The 19,833-nt window shown below is 58.5% G+C and overlaps 3 protein-coding genes across 3 annotated transcripts; 2 read left to right on the top strand and 1 right to left on the bottom strand.

Moving 5' to 3' along the window:
• Positions 1-547: 547 nt before the first annotated feature.
• Positions 548-4,948, top strand: LOC133264319 (general transcription factor IIH subunit 4-like). The gene is made up of 13 exons (XM_061444267.1): positions 548-721; positions 1,162-1,266; positions 1,681-1,812; positions 2,257-2,353; positions 2,444-2,532; positions 2,841-2,949; positions 3,062-3,130; positions 3,415-3,498; positions 3,762-3,894; positions 4,044-4,174; positions 4,343-4,390; positions 4,487-4,565; positions 4,767-4,948. The coding sequence occupies exons 1-13, from the start codon at positions 582-584 to the stop codon at positions 4,937-4,939; spliced, it is 1,389 nt and encodes a 462-aa protein (XP_061300251.1). The 5' UTR covers positions 548-581; the 3' UTR covers positions 4,940-4,948.
• An 8,120-nt stretch (positions 4,949-13,068) lies between these two features.
• Positions 13,069-15,050, bottom strand: LOC133264322 (HLA class II histocompatibility antigen, DR alpha chain-like). Its single transcript, XM_061444270.1, has 4 exons — positions 14,958-15,050; positions 14,142-14,399; positions 13,762-14,043; positions 13,069-13,407 (listed from the first exon to the last, which is right to left on the bottom strand). The coding sequence occupies exons 1-4, from the start codon at positions 15,028-15,030 to the stop codon at positions 13,253-13,255; spliced, it is 768 nt and encodes a 255-aa protein (XP_061300254.1). The 5' UTR covers positions 15,031-15,050; the 3' UTR covers positions 13,069-13,252.
• A 464-nt stretch (positions 15,051-15,514) lies between these two features.
• LOC133264320 (class II histocompatibility antigen, B-L beta chain-like) lies at positions 15,515-18,382 on the top strand. The gene is given in 7 exon segments (XM_061444268.1): positions 15,515-15,584; positions 15,587-15,607; positions 16,633-16,902; positions 17,663-17,944; positions 18,049-18,152; positions 18,245-18,268; positions 18,356-18,382. Coding segments are annotated over 7 exon segments (783 nt in total). The 3' UTR covers positions 18,368-18,382.
• Positions 18,383-19,833: the final 1,451 nt, after the last annotated feature.

Genomic DNA, 19,833 nt, shown 5'->3' with positions numbered 1-19,833 from the left:
ATGGGGGCAATGGGGGGGACTTGGGAGGCAGAGATGGGGGGCAATGGGGGGGGACTTGGGGGGCAGAGATGGGGGCAATGGGAGGGACTTGGGGGCAGAGATGGGGGCAATTGGGGGGGACTTGGGGGCAGAGATGGGGGGCAATGGGAGGGACTTGGGGGCAGAGATGGGGGGCAATGGGAGGGACTTGGGGGCAGAGATGGGGGACAACTGGGGAGGACTTGGGGGACAAAGATGAGGGCAATGGGGGGGACTTGGGAGGCAGAGATGGGGGGCAATGGGAGGGACTTGGGGCCAGAGATGGGGGGCAATGGGAGGGACTTGGGGCCAGAGATGGGGGACAATGGGAGGGACTTGGGGGACAAAGATGGGGGCAATGGGGGGGACCTGGGGGCGGAGATGGGGGGGACATGGGGGGCAGAGATTGGGCAATGGGGTGACTTGGGCAGGAATGGGGGTCAATGAGAGGACTTGGGGGTCAGAAATGGGGGGCAATGGGGGGGGGGGGGGGGGCGGGGGCACAGCCTCACCCCACTGTCGCTCTGCTGCCGCTGACAGGAGCTGATTGACGGGGGGGGGCGATGGAGGCCACGCCGTCCCCCCCCCGGCTGCAACGGGGGCAGCTCCAATGCAAGAACCTGCACGAGTTCCTGCGGGGCCTGAGCCCCCCCGTCCTGGACCGGCTCTATGGGCACCCTGCCACCTGCCTGGCCGTGTTCCGGTGACACCCCCCCCCCGTACACCCCAATATCGCCCATGGGCACCCCAATACCCCTTATGGCTCCCTGACTCCCCCATGCACCCTAATACCCCCCCCAGTGCACTCCAGTATCACCCATGAGCACCCCAATACCCCTTATGGCCCCCTGAAAACCCCGTGCACCCCAATACCCCCCCTGGGGCACCCCAATATCACCCATGGGCACCCCAATATCCTTTATGGGTCCTTGACCCCCTCCTTTGCCCCCAATACCCCCCCAGGACACCTCAATATCACCCATGGTCACCCCAATACCCGTTATGGGTCCCTGACCCCCCCCCCCCCCCCCGTGCACTCCAATATCTCTTATGGGTCCCTGACACCCCCCCGTGCACCCAATACCCCCCCCCCCCCGTGCACCCCAATACCTCTTATGGGTCCCTAACACACCCCCCATCCAGGGAGCTGCCGGCGCTGGCTCAGACCGGGATCATGCGGATGCTGTTCCTGGAGCAGCCACTGCCGCAGGCGGCCGTGGGGCTGTGGGTCAAGAAGGAGCACAGCAAGTGGGTGCTATGGGGGGGTCAATAGGGTGCTATTGGTGGTACTGGAGGTCCCTTGGGTGCTGGGGGGGGGGGGGGGGTCCATAGGGTGCTATGGGGGGTATTGGGGGGTGCCCTGGGTGCTGGGGGGGTTCCATTACCTCATAGCCCCAAGTTACCCCCCCATTACTCCCCTATGCTCCCCATAGCCCCATCAAGCCCAAGTCACCCCCTCCTTACCCCCGTGACCCCCATTACCCCCTCTGCCCCTGTTACCCCCATAGCCTCATCACCCCAAGTTACCCCCCATTATCCCCCTCTGCCCCCCATTACACCCCAAGTTGGAGGGGGGGAGGTCTGGGGGTGTTCCATCACCCCCATGGGGGCTGGAGGGGTGTTTAGGGGTCCCTAAGGCTTCTCCCCCCACCCCATGCATAGGGAGCAGGCAGAGAGCCGGGAGATGCTGCTGGGGCTGCGGCTCTGGCACCCCCACACGCTGCCGGGGGGGCTGCCAGGTGTGGGGCTGCACCCCAGCTTCAGGCACAACCTACGCCTGGCCCTGCTGGGGGGGTGAGTTATGGGGGGCAATGGGGGTAAGAGGGGCTATAGGGTAAGGGGGGGTAGTGGTGGCTATGGGGGTAATGGGGGTAAACTGGGGTGACAGGGTTATGGGGGGTAATGGGGGCACAGGGGTATAGTGGGAGGGTAACTTGGGGGGTGACTGGGTGCTATGGGGGGAATGGGGAATAATGGGGGTCACAGGGGGTAATGGGGGGCAGAAGGAAGTAATGGAGGCTAAGTTGGGGTGACAGGGCTATGGGGTATAATGGGGGTGTAATAGGGTATAATGGGGTATAAACGGGGGGGCTAATGGAGTATAATGGGGAGATGTAATGGGGTATATTGGGGGGTGTAATAAGGTATAATGGGGGATGTAATGGGGTATAATGTGGGGGTTCTGTGTTACAATGGGGGGGGTTTGGAGCTCTCCATGGCACCACACTGGGGGTGCAGGGGCAAGGCCTGGTCCGATGACACGAGCCAGCTGGGGCCGGACCGACACGCGCGGGATGTGCCGGCGCTGGACCGGTACGCGGAGGAGCGCTGGGAGGTCAGCGGTGGGGGGCCCATATCCATCACCCTACCCCATACCCTGGGGGTCCCCGAGGTCCTGACCCTCCCCCCCCCCCCCCCATTTCAGGTGATCCTGCACTTCATGGTGGGGTCCCCCAGTGCTGCCGTGAGCCAGGATCTGGCCCAGCTCCTGATTCAGGCTGGGCTCATGAAGAGGTGAAAGGGGGGTCCTAAAGGGGTTTTGGGGAGGTCTTAAAGGGGTTTGGGGTGGGTCCTAATGGGGTTTGGGGGGGGTCCTAAAGGGGTTTGGGGGGGGGGCCTAAAGGGGTTTTGGGGAGGTCTTAAAGGGGTTTGGGGTGGGTCCTAAAGGGGTTTGGGGGGGGTCCTAAAGGGGTTTTGGGGAGGTCTTAAAGGGGTTTGGGGTGGGTCCTAAAGGGGTTTGGGGGGGGGTCCTCAAGGGGTTTTTGTGGGGCAGGGTCATAAAGGGGTTTTGGGGGGGCACTGATGTTGGGGTCCCCCCACAGTGATGGGGGGGATGCGCCCTGCATCACCTCAGCTGGGTTCCAGTTCCTGCTGCTGGACACCCCAGCCCAGCTCTGGTACTTCATCCTGCAGTACCTGCGGGGGGCAGAGGTGAGATGAACCCCTCCCCCCCCCCCCCCCCCCCATGGGTGATGTCATCCCCTGTCCCCCAAATGGGGTCCCCCCCCTTCCCAGTGCTCCCATTGATCCCAGTTCAATCCAGGCGCGGGGTATGGACCTGGTGGAGATCCTGTCCTTCCTCTTCCAGCTCAGCTTCTCCACCCTGGGCAAGGTGAGGGGGTGTCGGGGTCACCACCCCCCATCGCCATTGATATTGGGGTGACCCCCCTATCCCCATAGGGTGTTATGGGGATCCCCCCTTGGCTTCGTGTGGGGGGTGACTGGGGGTAATCGGGGTGTAACCAGGGGGGTAACTGGAGGGACACTGGTGTAACTAGGGAGATACTGGGGTAATTGGGGGGGTAACTGGGGGTGTTACTTGGGGGGATACTGGGGTAACTGGGGGGGCTACTGGGTTAACTGGGGCGTACTGGTATAACTGGGGTGCCTGTGCAGGATTACTCCGTGGAGGGCATGAGTGAGTCCCTGCTCAGCTTCCTGCAGCACCTGAGGGAGTTCGGCCTCGTCTTCCAGAGGAAGGTGCCATGGGGGGGACGACATGAGGGGGATGTGGGGTGACACAGAGGGATATGGGGGTGACACAGGGGTGACAGTGGGTGCCATGGGGTGGTGACCCAAGGGGGCTACACACAGAAGGACACAAGAGGCTCCAGACCCCCCTCAGGGGCCATAAATTGCCCCATTCTTAATGCCACCCTCTTCTGCCCCCTTTGTGTCCCCTCGTTGCCCCTCATTACCCCCATTGCTCCCATTACCCCCCACTGACCCCCACTGTCCCCCAGCGCAAGTCCCGCCGCTTCTACCCCACGCGCTTGGCCATCGCCTTGGCCTCGGGGCCGTCGGCGACCCCCCCGGAGCCTGGTTCTCGTGGTTTCATCCTGGTGGAGACCAACTACCGCATCTATGCCTACACCGGTGGGGCCTATCCCCAAGGGGGGGGCACCCCCATGGCCCTGTGCCATGGGGCCCTGTATCCCATTGTGCTCCATCCCTGCATCCTAACCCCTGTATCCCCCCTCTCTTCCCCGTTGTCCCCAATGACCCCCCCCCCCCCCAACCTGCAGACTCAGAGCTTCAGGTTGCCCTCATCGCCCTGTTCTCGGAGCTCCTCTATCGCTTCCCCAACCTGGTGGTGGCCCAAGTGACCAGGGACAGTGTCCAGGCTGCCATCGCCAATGGCATCACCGCTGATCAGGTATGGGGGGGGCACACACACACAAAGGAGGTGGACGAGGATGTGGTTCAGGGGGTGATGGGGGTCTATTGGGGTGCCCTAGGGGGGAATGGGGGTATTGAGGTGCCTGGCAAGAGGGTATTGGGGTTCCTCATAGGGGTGCCCCCATTCACCTCTTCCCCCCTCTAGATCATCCACTTCCTCCGTACCCGAGCGCACCCTGTCATGGCCAAGCAGGTGGGTGCCTGGTCCATGGAGGGGGGCATCTATAAAGGGGGGCATATCCATAGTGGGGGGGTCCCTGTGTCCACGCTGCCGTTTCCCCCCACCCAGACCCCGGTGCTGCCCCCCACCATCACCGACCAGATCCGCCTGTGGGAGTTGGAGCGGGACCGGCTGCGCTTCTCCGAGGGTGAGGCACCCCCAATGACTCCCCCCAACCCAGTGTCCCCAAGGGTTGGTGATGGTGACACCCCCCTTTAAGTTCCCATTGGAAGGTGACATCCCCTTGAGGTCCCTATGGGGCGATGGCATCCCCCTTATAGGGACACAGCCACCCCATGAGGGTGATGCTGACACCCCCCCCCCCCCCATTTCCCTTTGCTCCATCCAGGGGTGCTGTACAACCAGTTCCTGTCGCAGGTGGACTTTGAGGTGCTGCGGGACCATGCGCGGGCGCTGGGGGTGCTGGTGTTCGAGCACCCTGGCCGGCGGCTCATGGTGGTGACCCCCGGCGGGCATCCCGATGTCAAGCGCTTCTGGAAGAGACAGAAGCACAGCTCATAACATAGGGACCCCACCTTGCAACCCCCCCCCCCCCCGGGCCCTTGGTTCTTGTGGTCCCCCAAGGATGGAGTCACCCTTGAGAGGGGAATGCGTTTTATGGGGAAAAGTATTTGTTAATGAAAATGAGTTTTCTAGGTTTTTTTTATAATAAACCCATCATTTTGAGGAGGAAAGTTTTGAGAATAAATCTGGGTTTAGCTGAAAGTGGATGTTTGGGTAGCAATAAAGCAAGGGTTGTGATGGGGGGTGGAAATAGGGGCTTGGGGGGAGGAAAATGAGTTTATAACAGGCAGAGTTGGGCAAAGGTGGATTTCTGAGAGGGTGACTTAATTTTAGAGGATAAATCAAAGGATTTGATCAAAACCACACTTCTAAAGGGCAAAATGAAGCCAGGGCTGGGTTTTGCCACAGCCTCCTGCCTTCTATGTCTATAGTTGCATCTGAGGGCAGCACTTTGGGTACAAGAAATAAATAACGGGTGTCTTTGGGGGTGGAAAGCAGGGATTTATGGTGGGTTTGAAGCAAAAGGGATTATTAACAAAGACATATACTACGGTGGGGAGATTACCAATTACAGAGGGCAGAACTACCTGCAGCCCAGCGCACGGCGAAACATACCCCTCTACCAACCTCGACACCTCCACTGACGGCGATGCTACGGCCTCACGCCTTATATAGGGCGAGAGCGGACGTGGGCGAATCAGCTCGGGGGTCTCAATCAGGTCCGACCTTCCCTTCAAGCACCAGCCTCGGGCTGTTCCGCGGGTTTCAATCAGGTCCGACCCAGCCGCGCTCCGCCTTCGCCCACAGCAGCTGGGTCCTAAAGCCCGACCGCAGGACGTCGGAGCCCGCAAATTGTTGGGGTGAGCAGCTTCCCAGTGATGCTCCCATTAGAATGACTGGAGTCGAAACAGGTCCCGAAGAGGTTTGACCCATAGGTGCAAAGTAACCGCAGCCCTTCTGAGGGCAGCACGTTGGGTTGGAGAAAGAACGGGTGGTTTTTCTGAGAGGAAAACAGGGTTTATGGTGCGTTTGAGGAAAAATGGGTTACTCCCAAATGTATATACTAGGGCAGTGGGGGTTTAAGGACTACAAGGGGCTAAAAATACCTGCAGCGCACAACAATCCCGACCACACCAGCAGGAGCGCCCCCACTGAAGCAGCTCTCCCCGCCTCCTGACTTAATAGGGAGGGACAGGACGCGGTCGAATCAACGCGGGGGTCTCAATCAGGTCCGACCTTCCCTGCACTCACCGGACTCCGGTGGCGCCGCGGGCTTCAATCAGGTCCGACCCTGACTCGCTTCGCCTTCGCCCAACTCTGCTGGGTCCTAAAGCTCGACCTCAGGACGTGGAAGCCCGCAATGGGTTGGGGTGAAGGGATTTAAAGCTTCTCCAGTTCCAACCCCTGCCACATTGAGCTTCTCCCCTTCTCATCACCACTTTCCGCCTGGTAACCAGTGACACGGTCCCCATGGGGGAGGGAGGCACCATTCACGCCCATTTCCACTTCATAATGACACCCAGGAGTACCTCAGAAGGCAAAGAGCAGCTTCCCAGTGATACTCCCATTCGGATGCCTGGAGTCAAGACCGGTTCACTAAACGGGTTTGACCTATGGGTGCACACAAACTAACCCAAACAGGTCTGCGGGCAGCACATAGGGTTGGAGAAAGAAATAACGGGTGGTTTGTTTTTTTTTTTTTTTTTTTAGAGGTGGAAAGCAGAGATTTGTAGCAGGTTTCAGAGAAAATGGGCTTTTCCCAAAGGCATTTAATAGGACGGGGAGGCTTAAGGACTATAGGGAATTAACTACAGCAGCCAATTACGCGGGGCGAAACTACCTGCCGTGCACCGCAACCCCGAAAACACCAGAAACAGCAGCTGCAACTCCTCCTCTGACATCCACGCTGCCACTTCCCGCCTTATACTGGGCAGACCGGATACGGTCATATCAACGCGGGGGTCTCAATCAGGTCCGACCTTCCCTGCACGCACCAGACCCCGCTGGCGCAGAAGGCTTCAATCAGGTCCGACCCTGCCTCGCTTTTCCTTCGAACACCGCCGCTGGGTCCTAAAGCCAGACCGCAGGACGTCGAAGCCCGCAATGGGTTGGGGTGAAGGGACCTTGAAGCTCCTCCAGTTCCTACCCCTGCCAGACTGAGCTTCTCCTCACCCGACACCAAGTCCTTCTCCCTAGGCCTCAACACTGCTTTCTGCCTGGTAACAAGTGACACGGTCCCCGTGGGGGATGGAGGCACCATTAACACCGGTTTCCCCTTCCTAATGACAGCCAGAAGTATCACAGAAGGCAAAAAGCAGCTTCCCAGTGATGCTCCAATTGGGATGGCTGGAGTCGAAACCGGTCCTAAAGGGGTTTGACCCATGGCTGCACACAAAGTAATCCCAGCTTGCCTATGGGCTGCACTCTGAGTTGGAGAAATAAATAACTGCTGGTTTTTGGGTGGAAAGGAGGGTTTTATAGTGGATTTGAAGGAAAAAATGTATGTCCAAAAGAATTTACTAGGGCAGGGGGGTTTAATGATTTCAGGGGATTAATTACAGGCGCTAATGATAGTGCTGCAATTACAGAGGAGTGGATCTACCTTCCCCGCACCAAAACTCAGAGGCTACCACAAGCAGGAACAGCGCCGCCACTGAAGCCGCTACCACCGCCTCCCGCCTTATACAGGAGGTGACCGGACGCAGTAGAATCAACCAGGGGGTCTCAATCAGGTCCGACCTTCCCTGCAAGCACCGGACTCTGATAGCGCCACAGGCTTCAATTAGGTCCGACCCAACCTTGCTTCGCCTTCGCCCATCGCCGATAGCAGGACGTTGAAGTCCGTAATGGATTGGGGTGAAGGGACCTTAAAGCTCCTCCAGTTCCAACCCAAGCCAGACTGAACTTCTCCTCACCCGACACCAAGTCCTTCTCCACAGGTCTCAACACTGCTTTCTGCCTGGTAACAAGTGACACGGTCCCCGTGGGGGAGGGAGACACCATTCACGCCCGTTTCCCCTTCGTAATGACACCCAGTATACCAGAGGCAAAGAGCAGCTTCCCAGTGATACTCCCATGGGGATGGCTGGTGTCAAAACTGGTCGTAAAAGGGTCTGACTTATGGGTGCACACACAGTAACACAAACACATCTGCAGGCAGCGCGCTTGTTTGGAAAAATAATGGGTGTTTTGGGGGCTGGAAAGCAGAGTTTTGTGGCTTGTTTGAAGGAAAAGAGGTTATTCCTAAATGCATTTAATAGGAGAAGGGAGATTTAATGATTATAAAGAATTAATTACAAGCGCAAACTACGGGAGCTACCTGCCGTGCACTGCAACCCCGAAAGCACCAGCAGCACCAACGCCGCCACTGAAGCCGCTCACACGGCCTCCCACCTCAGGTATGGCGGAACAGGACGCGGTCGAATCAACGCGGGGGTCTCAATCAGGTCCGACCTTCCCTACACTCACCGGACTCCGGTGGCGCCGCGGGCTTCAATCAGGTCCGACCCTGCTTCGCTTCGCCCTCGCCCAGCACTACTGGGTCCTAAAGCCGACCGCAGGACGTCGAATCACGCAATGGGTTAGGGTGGACGGGCCTTAAAGCTCTTCCAGCTCCAACCCCTGCCACGGGCAGTGACCCCTTCCACTGGAGCAGCTTGCTCCAAGCCCCTGTGTCCAACCTGCCCTTGAACACTGCCAGGGATGGGGCAGCCACAGCTTCTCTGGGCACCCTGTGCCAGCGCCTCAGCACCCTCACAGGGAAGAGCTTCTGCCTAAGAGCTCATCTCAGTCTCCCCTCTGGCAGGTTCAAGCCGTTCCCCTTGGCCTGTCCCTACAGACCCTTGTCCAAAGCCCCTCTCTAGCTTTTCTGCAGCCCCTTTAGGCATTGGAGCCTCCTCTGGCCTGGCTCCAGCAGCTCCACGCCCCTCCTGTGCTGTTGCCCCAGAGCTGGACGCAGGATACAGCCTGGAAACCCTCAGAGGTGCTGCTCATGCTCTTGGGATGCAGCCCAGGACACGGGTGGTTCCAGGCTCCATCACACTGAGCTTCTCCTCACCGGACACCAAGTCCTTCTCCCCAGGTCTCATCGCCACTTTCCGCCTGGTAACAAGTGACACGGCCTCCGTGGGGGAGGGAGAAATTTTCTAGAAAATCCCTATGCACCACTCGCGCCCATTTCCCCTTTTCTCATGACACCCAGGAGTACCTCAGAAGGCAAAGAGCAGCTTCCCAATGATGCTCCGATTGGGATGGCTGGAGTCAAAACCAGTCTTAGAGGGGTTTTTCCCATGAGTGGACACAAAGTAATCCGGGCCCATCCATGGGCAGCACTTTGGCTTTGACAAAAAACAGGTGTTTTCTGGGGTGGAAAACACGGTTTTACGGTGAGTTTGATGAAAAAGAGGTAATGACCAAACACATTTATTAGGGCTGGGGCAGTTTAATGATCACAGGGAATTTACTGCCAGCGGAGGTACCTGCAGCACACGACGACACCAAGAGAAACAGCACCACCTCCCCCTGTGACACCGCCTCCCGCCTTATATAGGTCGAGACAGCACGCTGTCGAATCTACTCGAGGGTCTCAATCAGGTCCGACCTTCCCTGCACGCACCACACTCCGGTGGCGCTGCGGGTTTCAATCAGGTCCGACCCTGCCTCGCTTCGCCTTCGCCCAAGGAAGCTGGGTCCTAAAAGCCCGACCGCAGGACGTCGAAGCCCCCAAAAGGGTTGGGGTGAGGGGATCTTAAAGCTTCTCCAGTTCCAACCCCTGCCACATTGAACCTCTCCTCACCCGACACCAAATCTTCCTCCCCAGGTCTTGTCACCGCTTTATGCCTGGTATCCAGTGACACGGCCTCCATGGGGGAGGGAGGCAGCATTCACACCCATTTCCCCTCTCCTAATGACATCCAGGAGTATCCCAGAAGGCAAAGAGCAACTCCCCAGTGATGCTCCCATTGGGAAGGCTGTAGTCAACATCGGTCCTACAGGGGTTTGACTTATGGGTGCACATAAAGTAAGCCAAACCCATCTGCAGCCAGCACTCTGGTTCGAAGAAAGAACTAATGGGTGTTTTTGGGGGTGGAAAGCAGGGATTTGTGGCGAGTTTGAGGTTAAAGTAGTTATTTCCAAATGCATTTAAAAGGACAGGGGAGTTAAATGATAGTGAGCTTATTATGGGTACTAAATAAGCGGGACAGATCTACCTGCACGCCACCGCAAACCCAATTGCCCCAAAACCAGAAACACCTCCACTAACACCGCTCACACCGCCTCCCGCCTTACATAGGGCGGGACCGCGCGCGGTCGAATCAAACCGGGGGTTTCAATCAGGTCCGACCTTCCCTGCACGCACCACACTCCGGTGGCGCCGCGGGCTTCAATCCGGTCCGACCCAGCCTCGCTTCGCCTTCGCCCAACTCCGCTGGGTCCTAAAAGCCCGACCGCAGGACGTCGAACCCTGCAATGGGTTGGGGTTGAAGGGACCTTAAAGCTGCTCCAGTTCCAACCCCTGCCGCATTGAGCTTCTCCTTACCCGACACCCCAAGTACTTCTCCCCAGGTTTCATCACTGCTTTCCGCCTGGTAACCAGTGACACGGCCTCCATGGGGGAGGGAGGCACCATTCACACCAATTTTCCTTTTTCTAGTGACACCCACTATTCCCACAGCAAAGATCAGCTTCCTAGTGATGCTCCCACTGGGATGGCCAGAGTCGAAACCGGTCCTAAAGGGGTTTGCCCCTTCGGTGTGCACACAAAGTAATCCCAGCCCACTTACGTGCTGCATTCTGGCTTGAAGAAAGAAATAACGGGTGCTTTTTCGCGTGGAAGCAAGCTGTTACAGTGGGTTTGAGGGAAAACGGGGTTATGCCCAAATGCATTTACTAGCGCAGGGGGCTCTAATAATTTAAGAGAGTTAATTACAAGCGCTAACGACATTGCTTCAATTACACGTAGGCGAAGCTATCCGCCCCGCACCACAACCGCGAAGCGGCCACCAGCAGCAACAACGCCGCCGCTGAAACCGATATCAGGCGGGAACGGACGCGGCCGAATCAACGCGGGGGTCTCAATCAGGTCCGACCTTCCCTGCAAGCACCACACTCCGGTGGCGCCGCAGGCTTCAATCAGGTCCGACCCTGCCTCTCTTCGCCTTCGAACAGTGCCGCATGGTCCTAAAGCCCGACCGCAGGACGTCAAAGCCCGCAACGGGTTGGGGTGAAGGGAATTTAGAGCTCCAGCTCCAACTCCTGCCACGGGCAGGGACCCCTTCCACTGGAGCAGCTTGCTCCAAGCCCCTGTGTCCAACCTGGCCTTGAACACTGCCGGGGATGGGGCAGCCACAGCTTCTCTGGGCACCCTGTGCCATTTCCCCTTTCCTAATGACACCCAGGAGTATCCCAGAAAGCAAAAAGCAGCTTCCCAGTGATGCTCCCATTGGGATGGCTGGGGTCGAAACCGGTCCCGAAAAGGTTTGACCCATGGGTGCACACAAAGTAACCCAAAGAGATCTACAGGCAGCACTCTGGGTTGGAGAAAGAAATAACGAGGGTTTTTCAGGGTGGAAAGCAGGGTTCTATAGCGGGTTTGAGGAAAAAGTGGCTATTCCCAAACGCCTTTACTAGGCCGGGGAACTTTAATAATTACAAGGAATTAATTGCAGGGAGGGGAATTACCTGCCGCATACGCAAGCCCTGATCCCTCTACCAGCAGCAGCACCCCACTAAAGGGTGGGACCGGGCGCGGTCAAATAAACGCGGGGGTCTCAATCAGGTCCGACCTTCCCTGCAAGCACCACACTCCGATGGAGACGCAGGCTTCAATCAGGTCCGACCCCGCCGCGCTTTGCCTTCGAACGGCGTCCTGGGTCCTAAAGCCCGACCGCAGGACGTCGCAGCCCGCAATGGGTTGGGGTGAAGGGACCTTAAAGCTCATTAAGTCCCAACCCCTGCCACGGGCAGGGACCCCTTCCACTTGCTCCAAGCCCCTGTGGCCAACCTGGCCTTGAACACTGCCAGGGATGGGGCAGCCACAGCTTCTCTGGGCACCCTGGGATGCAGCCCAGGACATGGGTGGTTCCAGATTCCATCACACTGAGCTTCTCCTCACCGGACACCAAGTCCTTCTCCCCAGGTCTCATCACTGTTTTCTGCCTGGTAACAAGTGACACAGCCTCCATGGGGGAGGGAGGAACCTTCTGGAAACCCCCTATGCACCACTCACACCCATTTCCCCTTCCTAGTGACACCCAGGTGTATCTCGGAATGCAAAGAGCAGCTTCCCAGCGATGCTCCCATTGGAATGGCTGGAGCTGAAACAGGTCCCTAAAGGGTTTGGCGAATGGGTGGACATAGAGTAACCCAAACCCATCTGTGGGCAGCACTTGGGGCTGGAGAAAGATATAACGGGGTGTTTTTTGCTGTGGAAAGCAGGGGTTTATGGCGTGTTTGAAGGAAAAGGAGTTTTTCCCACAGGCATTTACTTGGGCGGCGGGGGGGTAAGGATAGCAGATTAATTACAGGCGCTAATTACAGCGGTTTAACTACATGGGGGCAGAGCGACCTCGCACACACTAAAACCTAAAGCAAAACCAACCCCGTCGCACCCACCGCTATCTCCGCCTCCCTCCTTATAAAGGGGGTATCGGAAGCAGCCGAATCAACGCGGGGGTCTCAATCAGGTCCGACCTTCCCTGCACTTCCCGGACCTGTGCCGAGCGGGCTTCAATCAGGTCCGACCCTGCCTCGCTTCGCCTTCGCCCAGCGCCGCTGGGTCCTAAAGCCCGACCTCAGGACGTCGAATCCAGCCATGGATTGGGGTGAAGGGGCCTTAAAAAGCTCCTCCAGTTCCAACCCCTTCCACTGGACCAGGTTGCTCCAACCTGGCCTTGAAGGGAGGGAGCATCCAAACCCTCTCCTTGCAACCCGTTCCAATGTCCCAACAGCCTCATAGTGAAGAACTTCCCGGTATCCCTCTACGTCTTTCTTTGGGTGCGAGGAAGCCACCCAGGAGCCCCACGTCCCATCATGGGGTTCTTTAGAAAAGAAGCTGCTGGACCCCCAAGCTTCACCCAAGAGGTGGGGGTAGGTTCCTGCCCCATAGATCAACCCCGAGAGTGGCCTCGTGGTGGGATCAACCCCAACCCACTTTATTGCAGTTACCAGGCAGCACAGGAGAGGAGCAAAGAGGAGGGTGAAGGGGGGCGGGTGCCATGGGGAGCTGTGGGGCAGGGCACCCCTCGTCTCCACTTGGGGGTCTGCAAGGGGAAAGGGGTGTGGAGGGGCCAGGTTTGGGGTGCTGGGGGTTCACAAGACCCCCCTGTGGTTGTGGGCGTTGTTCATCTTCATGGCCTTGATGATGAGGATGGTGCCCACCACGATGCCCACGATGCCCACGGCCAAGCCCAGGGCGCACACCACGGTCTGGGTGGTCTCAGAGGCAGCGGGGGGCACCTTGGGTTCTGCAAAAGGGGGAAGGGGGAGAGAAAAGAGTTGAGTATCCCCCCCCTCCAACCACCCTCTTCCTCATCCTCGTCCTGCTTCCTCTTCCTCACCTTCCTCTTTCTCACCCCCACATCCATCCTTCCTCTTCCTCACCTTCCTCTTCCTCACCTCCCTATCCCACATTCCTCTTCTTCATCCCTATCTCACCTTCCTCTTCATCACCTTCCTCTTCTTCACCCCTCTGTCCAACCTTCCTCATCCCAATCCCACCTTTTTCTTCTTCACCTTCCTCTTCCTCACCCCCATCCCCCCTTCCTCCCCTTCTCCCCCTTCCTCTTCCTCTTCCCCTTCCCACCCTCCCTCTTCCTCACCCCACTCCTTCTGGAACTCTTCGGGGATCTCCTTGTGCCGCACGCGGCACACGTAGAGGTCCCCGCGCTGGGGCACGAAGGTCAGGTAGGAGAAGAGCCTGTAGGTGTTGTCCTCCCGCGGGTAGAACACGCTCCTGTAGATGCCGTCGCTCACGGCCTGCCCGTTCCGCTCCCACGCCACCGTCAGCACCGGCGGCCACAGCCTGTCCACGGCGCACACCAGCACATTGGGCTCCTCCAGCTGCACGCGGTACTTGGGGAACACCGACACCTCCGGCGGCACTGGGAGGGGAGGGGGGACAATGGGGTTGGGGCCCTCCTTCCACAGCTCCGCGCGGGAACGATGGAGGCCTCCCAAAGGGAAGGGGGATGGCTCTTACCGATGGTGGCCCGGGACTTGTTGCTGTGGGCAATGGAGATCTCCAGGTTCTGCTTGCCGATGGCCATGTTCTGCAGAGCTCCCTGGGCCTTGAAGGAGGCGAACTTCCCGAACTCCTCCAGGCGCCACACGGTCTCCTTGTAGTCGTGATCCACGTGGAGTATCTCGTCCCCGTCGAAGTCGAACATGAACTCGCTGTCCTGCTGCTCCTTGCTCTCGTCCCGCTGGTAGAACTCCGACTGCATGACCGTGTGCCCCACTGCGAATGGGAAGGGGGCACGGAGCATCCTCAGGGAGCATCCCCATGGGGCATCCTCATGGAGCATCCTCAAGGAGCATCCCTATAGAGCATCTTCAGGGAGCATCCCCTGGAGCATCCCCAAGGAGCATCCCCATGGAGCACCCTCAAGGAGCATCCCCATGGGGCATCCTCATGGAGCATCCTCAAGGAGCATCCCTATAGAGCATCTTCAGGGAGCATCCCCTGGAGCATCCCCAAGGAGCATCCCCATGGAGCACCCTCAAGGAGCATCCCCATGGGGCATCCTCATGGAGCATCCTCAAGGAGCATCCCTATAGAGCATCTTCAGGGAGCATCCCCTGGAGCATCCCCAAGGAGCATCCCCATGGAGCACCCTCAAGGAGCATCCCCATGGAGCATCCCCATGGAGCATCCCCAAGCCACCCCCTTCCCCTTCCTCCTCCCCTAAGCCTGAGTGCTGGGTTCCAGGACCCTACACACGCTATGGGGCAGCGTGGCCCTCCCAGACCCACACAACTGCCCCCCCCGCCCCATACCCCACCACCCTTCACCCACCTTTCACAGCCGTCGTGCCCCACAGAGCCAACGGCAGCAGGAGCAGGGCCGCGATCCCCAGCCCTCCGGCCATCGCTCCCGTCTCCAGATGCTCGAAGGGGCGACGCGGGGATGCCAGGGCATCCCTTGAGGCCCCTCGACCAATTAGAAGCCTCCCCGCTGATGACTCATCTGTCTCCAGGCAGAGCAGCGCCGCGGGGTACCCTATGGAGCAGACAGCCCGACGGGCACCACATTGGGGTCTAAACCTCGACCTGACCCCCCCCAGCACCCCATAGAGGGGGGGTTGGGGTCAGCGACAACGCTGGGGGGGGGGCACCGAGATGGGGGAGCCCCATTGGTGGCCGTGGGGGTGATGGTGGCAGCCGGGGGGTGACGGCTTCAACGGGGACCAAGTGTGGACGGGAGCCCCGTCCGCTCTTGTTCTACCCAGCAACGGGTGATGCCGCCCCAGCCTCGCTGCTCATTGGTTGTTCCTGGGGCTTCCCAGTCCCGGCACTGGGACCCCCAGTGCGTGCGATCGCATTGACTGGGAAGGGGAGCCCGCTGTGCGCGCGATGGGCACTGGGGCTGCGCTGGGAGCGGCTGGGGCCGTGCTGGTGGCACTGGTGGCACTGGGAGCCCCCCGGCTCATGGCGAGGAGCTGTCGGGTGAGAGCGGAGCCACGGCACTGGGGGGCGGGGGGGGGGGGGTCGGGGTCTTTAGGGTGTCCTTGGGGTTGGGGGGGGTTCTTTGGGGGGGTCATTGTTGGGTCTTTGGGGGTAATGGGAGTTTTGGGGGGGTCTTTGTGGGGTTTTGGGGGTGTTTGGGGGGGTCTTTGTTGTGTCTTTGGGGTTTGGGGGGTCTTTGTTGAGTTTTGGGGGTGTTGGGGGGGTCTTTGTTGGGGTTTGGGGGGGTTGGCCTGGTTTTTGTTGGTTCTTTGGAGTTTGGTGGGGTCTTTGTTGGGTCTTTGTTGGGTTTTGGAGTCTTTGGGGGTCTCTTTGTTGGGTCTTTGTTGGGCTTTGTGGTTTGGGGGGTCTTTGTTGAGTCTTTGTTGGGCTTTGGGAGTCTTTTTTGGTCTCTTTGTTGGGTCTTTGTTGGGCTTTGTGGTTTGGGGGGTCTTTGTTGAGTCTTTGTTGGGTTTTGGAGTCTTTGGGGGTCTCTTTGTTGGGTCTTTGTTGGGCTTTGTGGTTTGGGGGGTCTTTGTTGAGTCTTTGTTGGGCTTTGGGAGTCTTTTTTGGTCTCTTTGTTGGGTCTTTGTTGGGCTTTGTGGTTTGGGGGGTCTTTGTTGAGTCTTTGTTGGGCTTTGGGAGTCTTTTTTGGTCTCTTTGTTGGGTCTTTGTTGGGCTTTGTGGTTTGGGGGGTCTTCGTTGGGTCTTTGGGGGTCTTTGGGGTTTGGGGGGCTCTTTGTTGGGTCTTTGGAGGGAGGTTGTTAGAATCTTTGGGGTTTGGGGGGGTCTCTGTTGTGTCTTTGCGGGGTCTTCATGGGGTCTTTGTTGGGGTTTGGGGTCTTTGTGGGGGGTCTTTGTTGGGTTTTGGGGGGCGTTTGTTGGGGTTTGGGGGGGGTCTTTCTTTGCTGGCTCTTTGTGGGCTCTGTCCCTGCCTTCCCCCCTTCTCCTGGCCCCTCCTGTGCCCCCCCAGGACATGGCGAGGGGGGGGGAACCGCTCCCCCTGAGCCAACACCCGGCACCAACAGGGATCTTCCAGGGGGTGTATAAGTTCGAGTGTCAGTTCCTCAACGGCAGCGAGCGCGTCCGGTTACTGGGGAGGTGGATCTACAACCGGGAGCAGTACATGCACTTTGACAGCGATGTGGGGCACTATGTGGGCGACAACCCCGAGGGCGAGTTCCAAGCCAAGTACCACAACGGCATTGTGGAAGAACTGGAGCAGAGAAGGGCTGAGGTGGACACAGTCTGCCGGCACAACTATGGGATATTGAAACCTTTCACCGTAGATCGGAGAGGTGAGTCCATGGCAGAACGTTGGCTTTGCCACCTTTGTACAACATTGGGTTGCCCGTTGTTGGGTTGATGAACGCATTGGGTTGTACAACGTTGGGTTGCCCAGTGTTGGATTGGCCGACACGTTGGGTTGATGAACACTTTGGGCTGTACAACATTGGGTTGCCCAGCATTGGATTGGCCAACACATTGGGTTGCCCAGTGTTGCGTTGACGAGCACATTGGGTTGTACAACATTGGGTTGCCCAGTGTTGCGTTGATGAGCACATTGGGTTGTACAACATTGGGTTGCTCAGTGTTGGGTTAATGAACGCATTGGGTTGTACAACATTGGGTTGCCCAGTGTTGGATTGGCCAACACATTGGGTTGCCCATTGTTGGGTCGCCCATTGTTGGGTCGATGAATGCATTGGGTTGTACAACATTGGGTTGCCCAACCTGCTGAGTTGCCCATTGTTGGGTTGCCCAGTGTTGGGTTGATGAACACATTGGGGTGGCCAACACAATGGGTTGCCCCTTTTTGGGTTGCCCATTGTCGGGTTGGTGAAAACATTGGGTTGTACAACACCGGGTTGAGCACCATTGGGTTGGCCAACGCATTGGGTTGCCCATTGTTGGGTTGGTGAACACACTGGGTCGTACAACACCGGGTTGAGCACCACTGGGTTGGCCAACGCATTGGGTTGCCCATTGTTGGGTCGACGAACGCATTGGGTCGCCACCACCTCGGGTGCCCGGGACACTCTGCCCCTCACCCCACAGTGCCTCCGAAGGTCGAGATCTTCCCGGTGCAGTCGAGCTCGGCGCCGCAGACCAACCGCTTGGCGTGCGCCGTGAGCGACTTCTACCCGGCGCCCATCGAGGTGCGGTGGTTCAAGAACGGGCGCGAGGAGCTGCAGCACGTGGTGTCCACCGACGTCATCCAGAACGGCGACTGGACCTACCAGGTGCTGGTGATGCTGGAAACCACCCCGCAGCGCGGCGACACCTACACCTGCCAGGTGGAACACGTCAGCCTCCAGCAGCCCAGCATCATCCATTGGGGTACGGACACCCCAAACCCAGCTGGTACCCCCCAAAATGAAGGTGTCGAGGGGGGGAACCCCAAACTTAACACACACCCCCCCCCCCCAATTTTGGCTCTCCAGAGGTGATGGATGGCAGCAATAGCAAGATGCTGACGGGGATCGGGGGCTTCGTGTTGGGGCTCATCTTCATCGTGGTGGGGCTCATCTTCTACAAGCGCAAGAAGGTGAATGTGGGGGGGGTCTTATGTGGGTCCTCAAGGTTTGGGGGTGCTTTGGGGTGCCCTTGTGTGACACTGACCCCATCTCTGTGTTGCAGGGCACTTACTTCCCTCCACTGCAGGTAACGTCTAAGTGTGTCGTCATCCCCCCCCCCCAACATTGGGGTCACCCCAGCCCCACACTCACCCCTCCTTTTCTCTCCCCACAGGCCAGCTCCTGAGCAAGCTCCTGCCCCACTGCACACAGCTCCAAGCAGGCTCTGCCCCCCGTGTTACCCCACAGCAACCCCTGGTGTCCCCAACATCCCCCTCGTTTCCCCCCCCGCAGCCCCACAGTTGTGACCCACAGTAGCTCCAGCTCTAATAAAACTGCCCACTGCTCCAGCCCCGGTTGTTGGGGGGGCTGTGGGGCAGGGGAATGACACAGTGTAGGGCAGTGGCATCACCACAGGCATGGAGCTCTATAGGGCAGGAAGACTCCTCCATGGGGCAAGAAAACCCCTCTACAGGGCAGGAAGATTCACCTCTGGGGCAAGAAGAGCCCTCTATGGAGCAGGAAGACCCCTCTAGGGCAGAATCCCACCTCCCAGCCCCACTTTGGGGGCCCCCAAAACATGGGGGGGAGAGGGAAAATCCCATGGGTGGGGGGAGGGGAACGTGGGTCCCATGGTGGGAGGGGAAGGGGGTAAGGAAGAAATAAGGGGGTGGGGGAAAGAGGGGGGAGGTGAAGTTCCCACGGGTGGAGGAGGGGCTCCAATAATATTTTCTTTATTTACACGTGAAAGAATCCGAAGGTTCCAAACAGGCGCGAGGTGGGGGGGAGGGGGTTGGTGGGGGAGGGGGCGAGAGCAAGAGAGGAGGGTGGGGGAGGGGCACGGAAAAAAAAAAAGAAACCCTCAAAATCAAACAAATTCCCACCCTACCCCCCCCCCCCCCAAATTTAGAAAATTATACACAAAGCTTAAAAAAAAAAAAAAAATGTAGCACCCGCCCCTCCCCCACCCGGGTCATGGGGGAAGGGGGGGGAGGGGAGGCGCAAATAAATTAACCCCCCCCAAAAACCCAACCCCAAAACCCCAGCGCTGGGGGGGGGGGAGGGAGGGGCAGAAAATGTTGGTTTTTTTTTTTTCCTTCCCATTTTTAAAAAGATTTTTGAATTTTTTTTTGAATTTTGCAAATTTTTTTCTTCTTAAAAACGCCCCCAATTTCCTTCCCCCCCCCCGCCCCTCCCAAAGTACCCCGAAATTCACAGAAAAAAATAAAATCCAAAGAAAAACCAAACTAAAAAAAAAAAAAAAACAACCAAACAGTAAAACCTGGGGGGAGTGGGGTGGGGGAGGGGCCACCCCATCATGCCCCTCCCCCCCCAAACACCACCTCCCCCCTTGAAGTCCATGTGGTGGGGGAAGGGCTCCCCCTTAACCCCGCCCCCCATCTGGTTGGGTGAGGGGCTGTGTGTGGGATGGGGCTCCCCCTTAACCCCGCCCCCTTTTGGTTGGGGGAGGGGCTGTGGGGTGGGAGGGGCTCAGTCCGGTCCCACAGATCCATTTCTGTCCAATCCATCGCTGAGGGGGTGGGAAGGAGGGGGGGGGGGGGCGGGGGAGAGGAGGAGAAAAGGAAGGGAATGGGAAGGGAGGGGTTGTATCCCGCTGACGTCAACGATGGCGTCATCATCCCCGTCACCCCA

This window comes from Pezoporus flaviventris, unplaced genomic scaffold (genome assembly GCF_033815535.1).
Source record: "Pezoporus flaviventris isolate CSIRO_AGI_PZ_B2104156 unplaced genomic scaffold, CSIRO_AGI_Pfla_v1 ptg000748l, whole genome shotgun sequence".
In the NCBI taxonomy this organism is placed as follows: Eukaryota; Metazoa; Chordata; class Aves; order Psittaciformes; family Psittacidae; genus Pezoporus; species Pezoporus flaviventris.
This window is presented reverse-complemented; position numbering and strand designations above follow the sequence as displayed.

Excerpts from the sequence above, each read along its gene's own strand:
- LOC133264319 (XM_061444267.1), top strand. The coding sequence starts at position 582 with ATGGAGGCCACGCCGTCCCCCCCCCGGCTGCAACGGGGGCAGCTCCAA. Across the intron at positions 2,354-2,443 it reads ACGCGGAGGAGCGCTGGGAG|GTGATCCTGCACTTCATGGT; the intron begins GTCAGCGGTGGG and ends CCCCCATTTCAG. Across the intron at positions 4,175-4,342 it reads ATGGCATCACCGCTGATCAG|ATCATCCACTTCCTCCGTAC; the intron begins GTATGGGGGGGG and ends TCCCCCCTCTAG.
- LOC133264322 (XM_061444270.1), bottom strand. The coding sequence starts at position 15,030 with ATGGCCGGAGGGCTGGGGATCGCGGCCCTGCTCCTGCTGCCGTTGGCT. Across the intron at positions 14,400-14,957 it reads GGGCACGACGGCTGTGAAAG|TGGGGCACACGGTCATGCAG; the intron begins GTGGGTGAAGGG and ends TCCCATTCGCAG. Across the intron at positions 14,044-14,141 it reads CAAGTCCCGGGCCACCATCG|TGCCGCCGGAGGTGTCGGTG; the intron begins GTAAGAGCCATC and ends CTCCCCTCCCAG.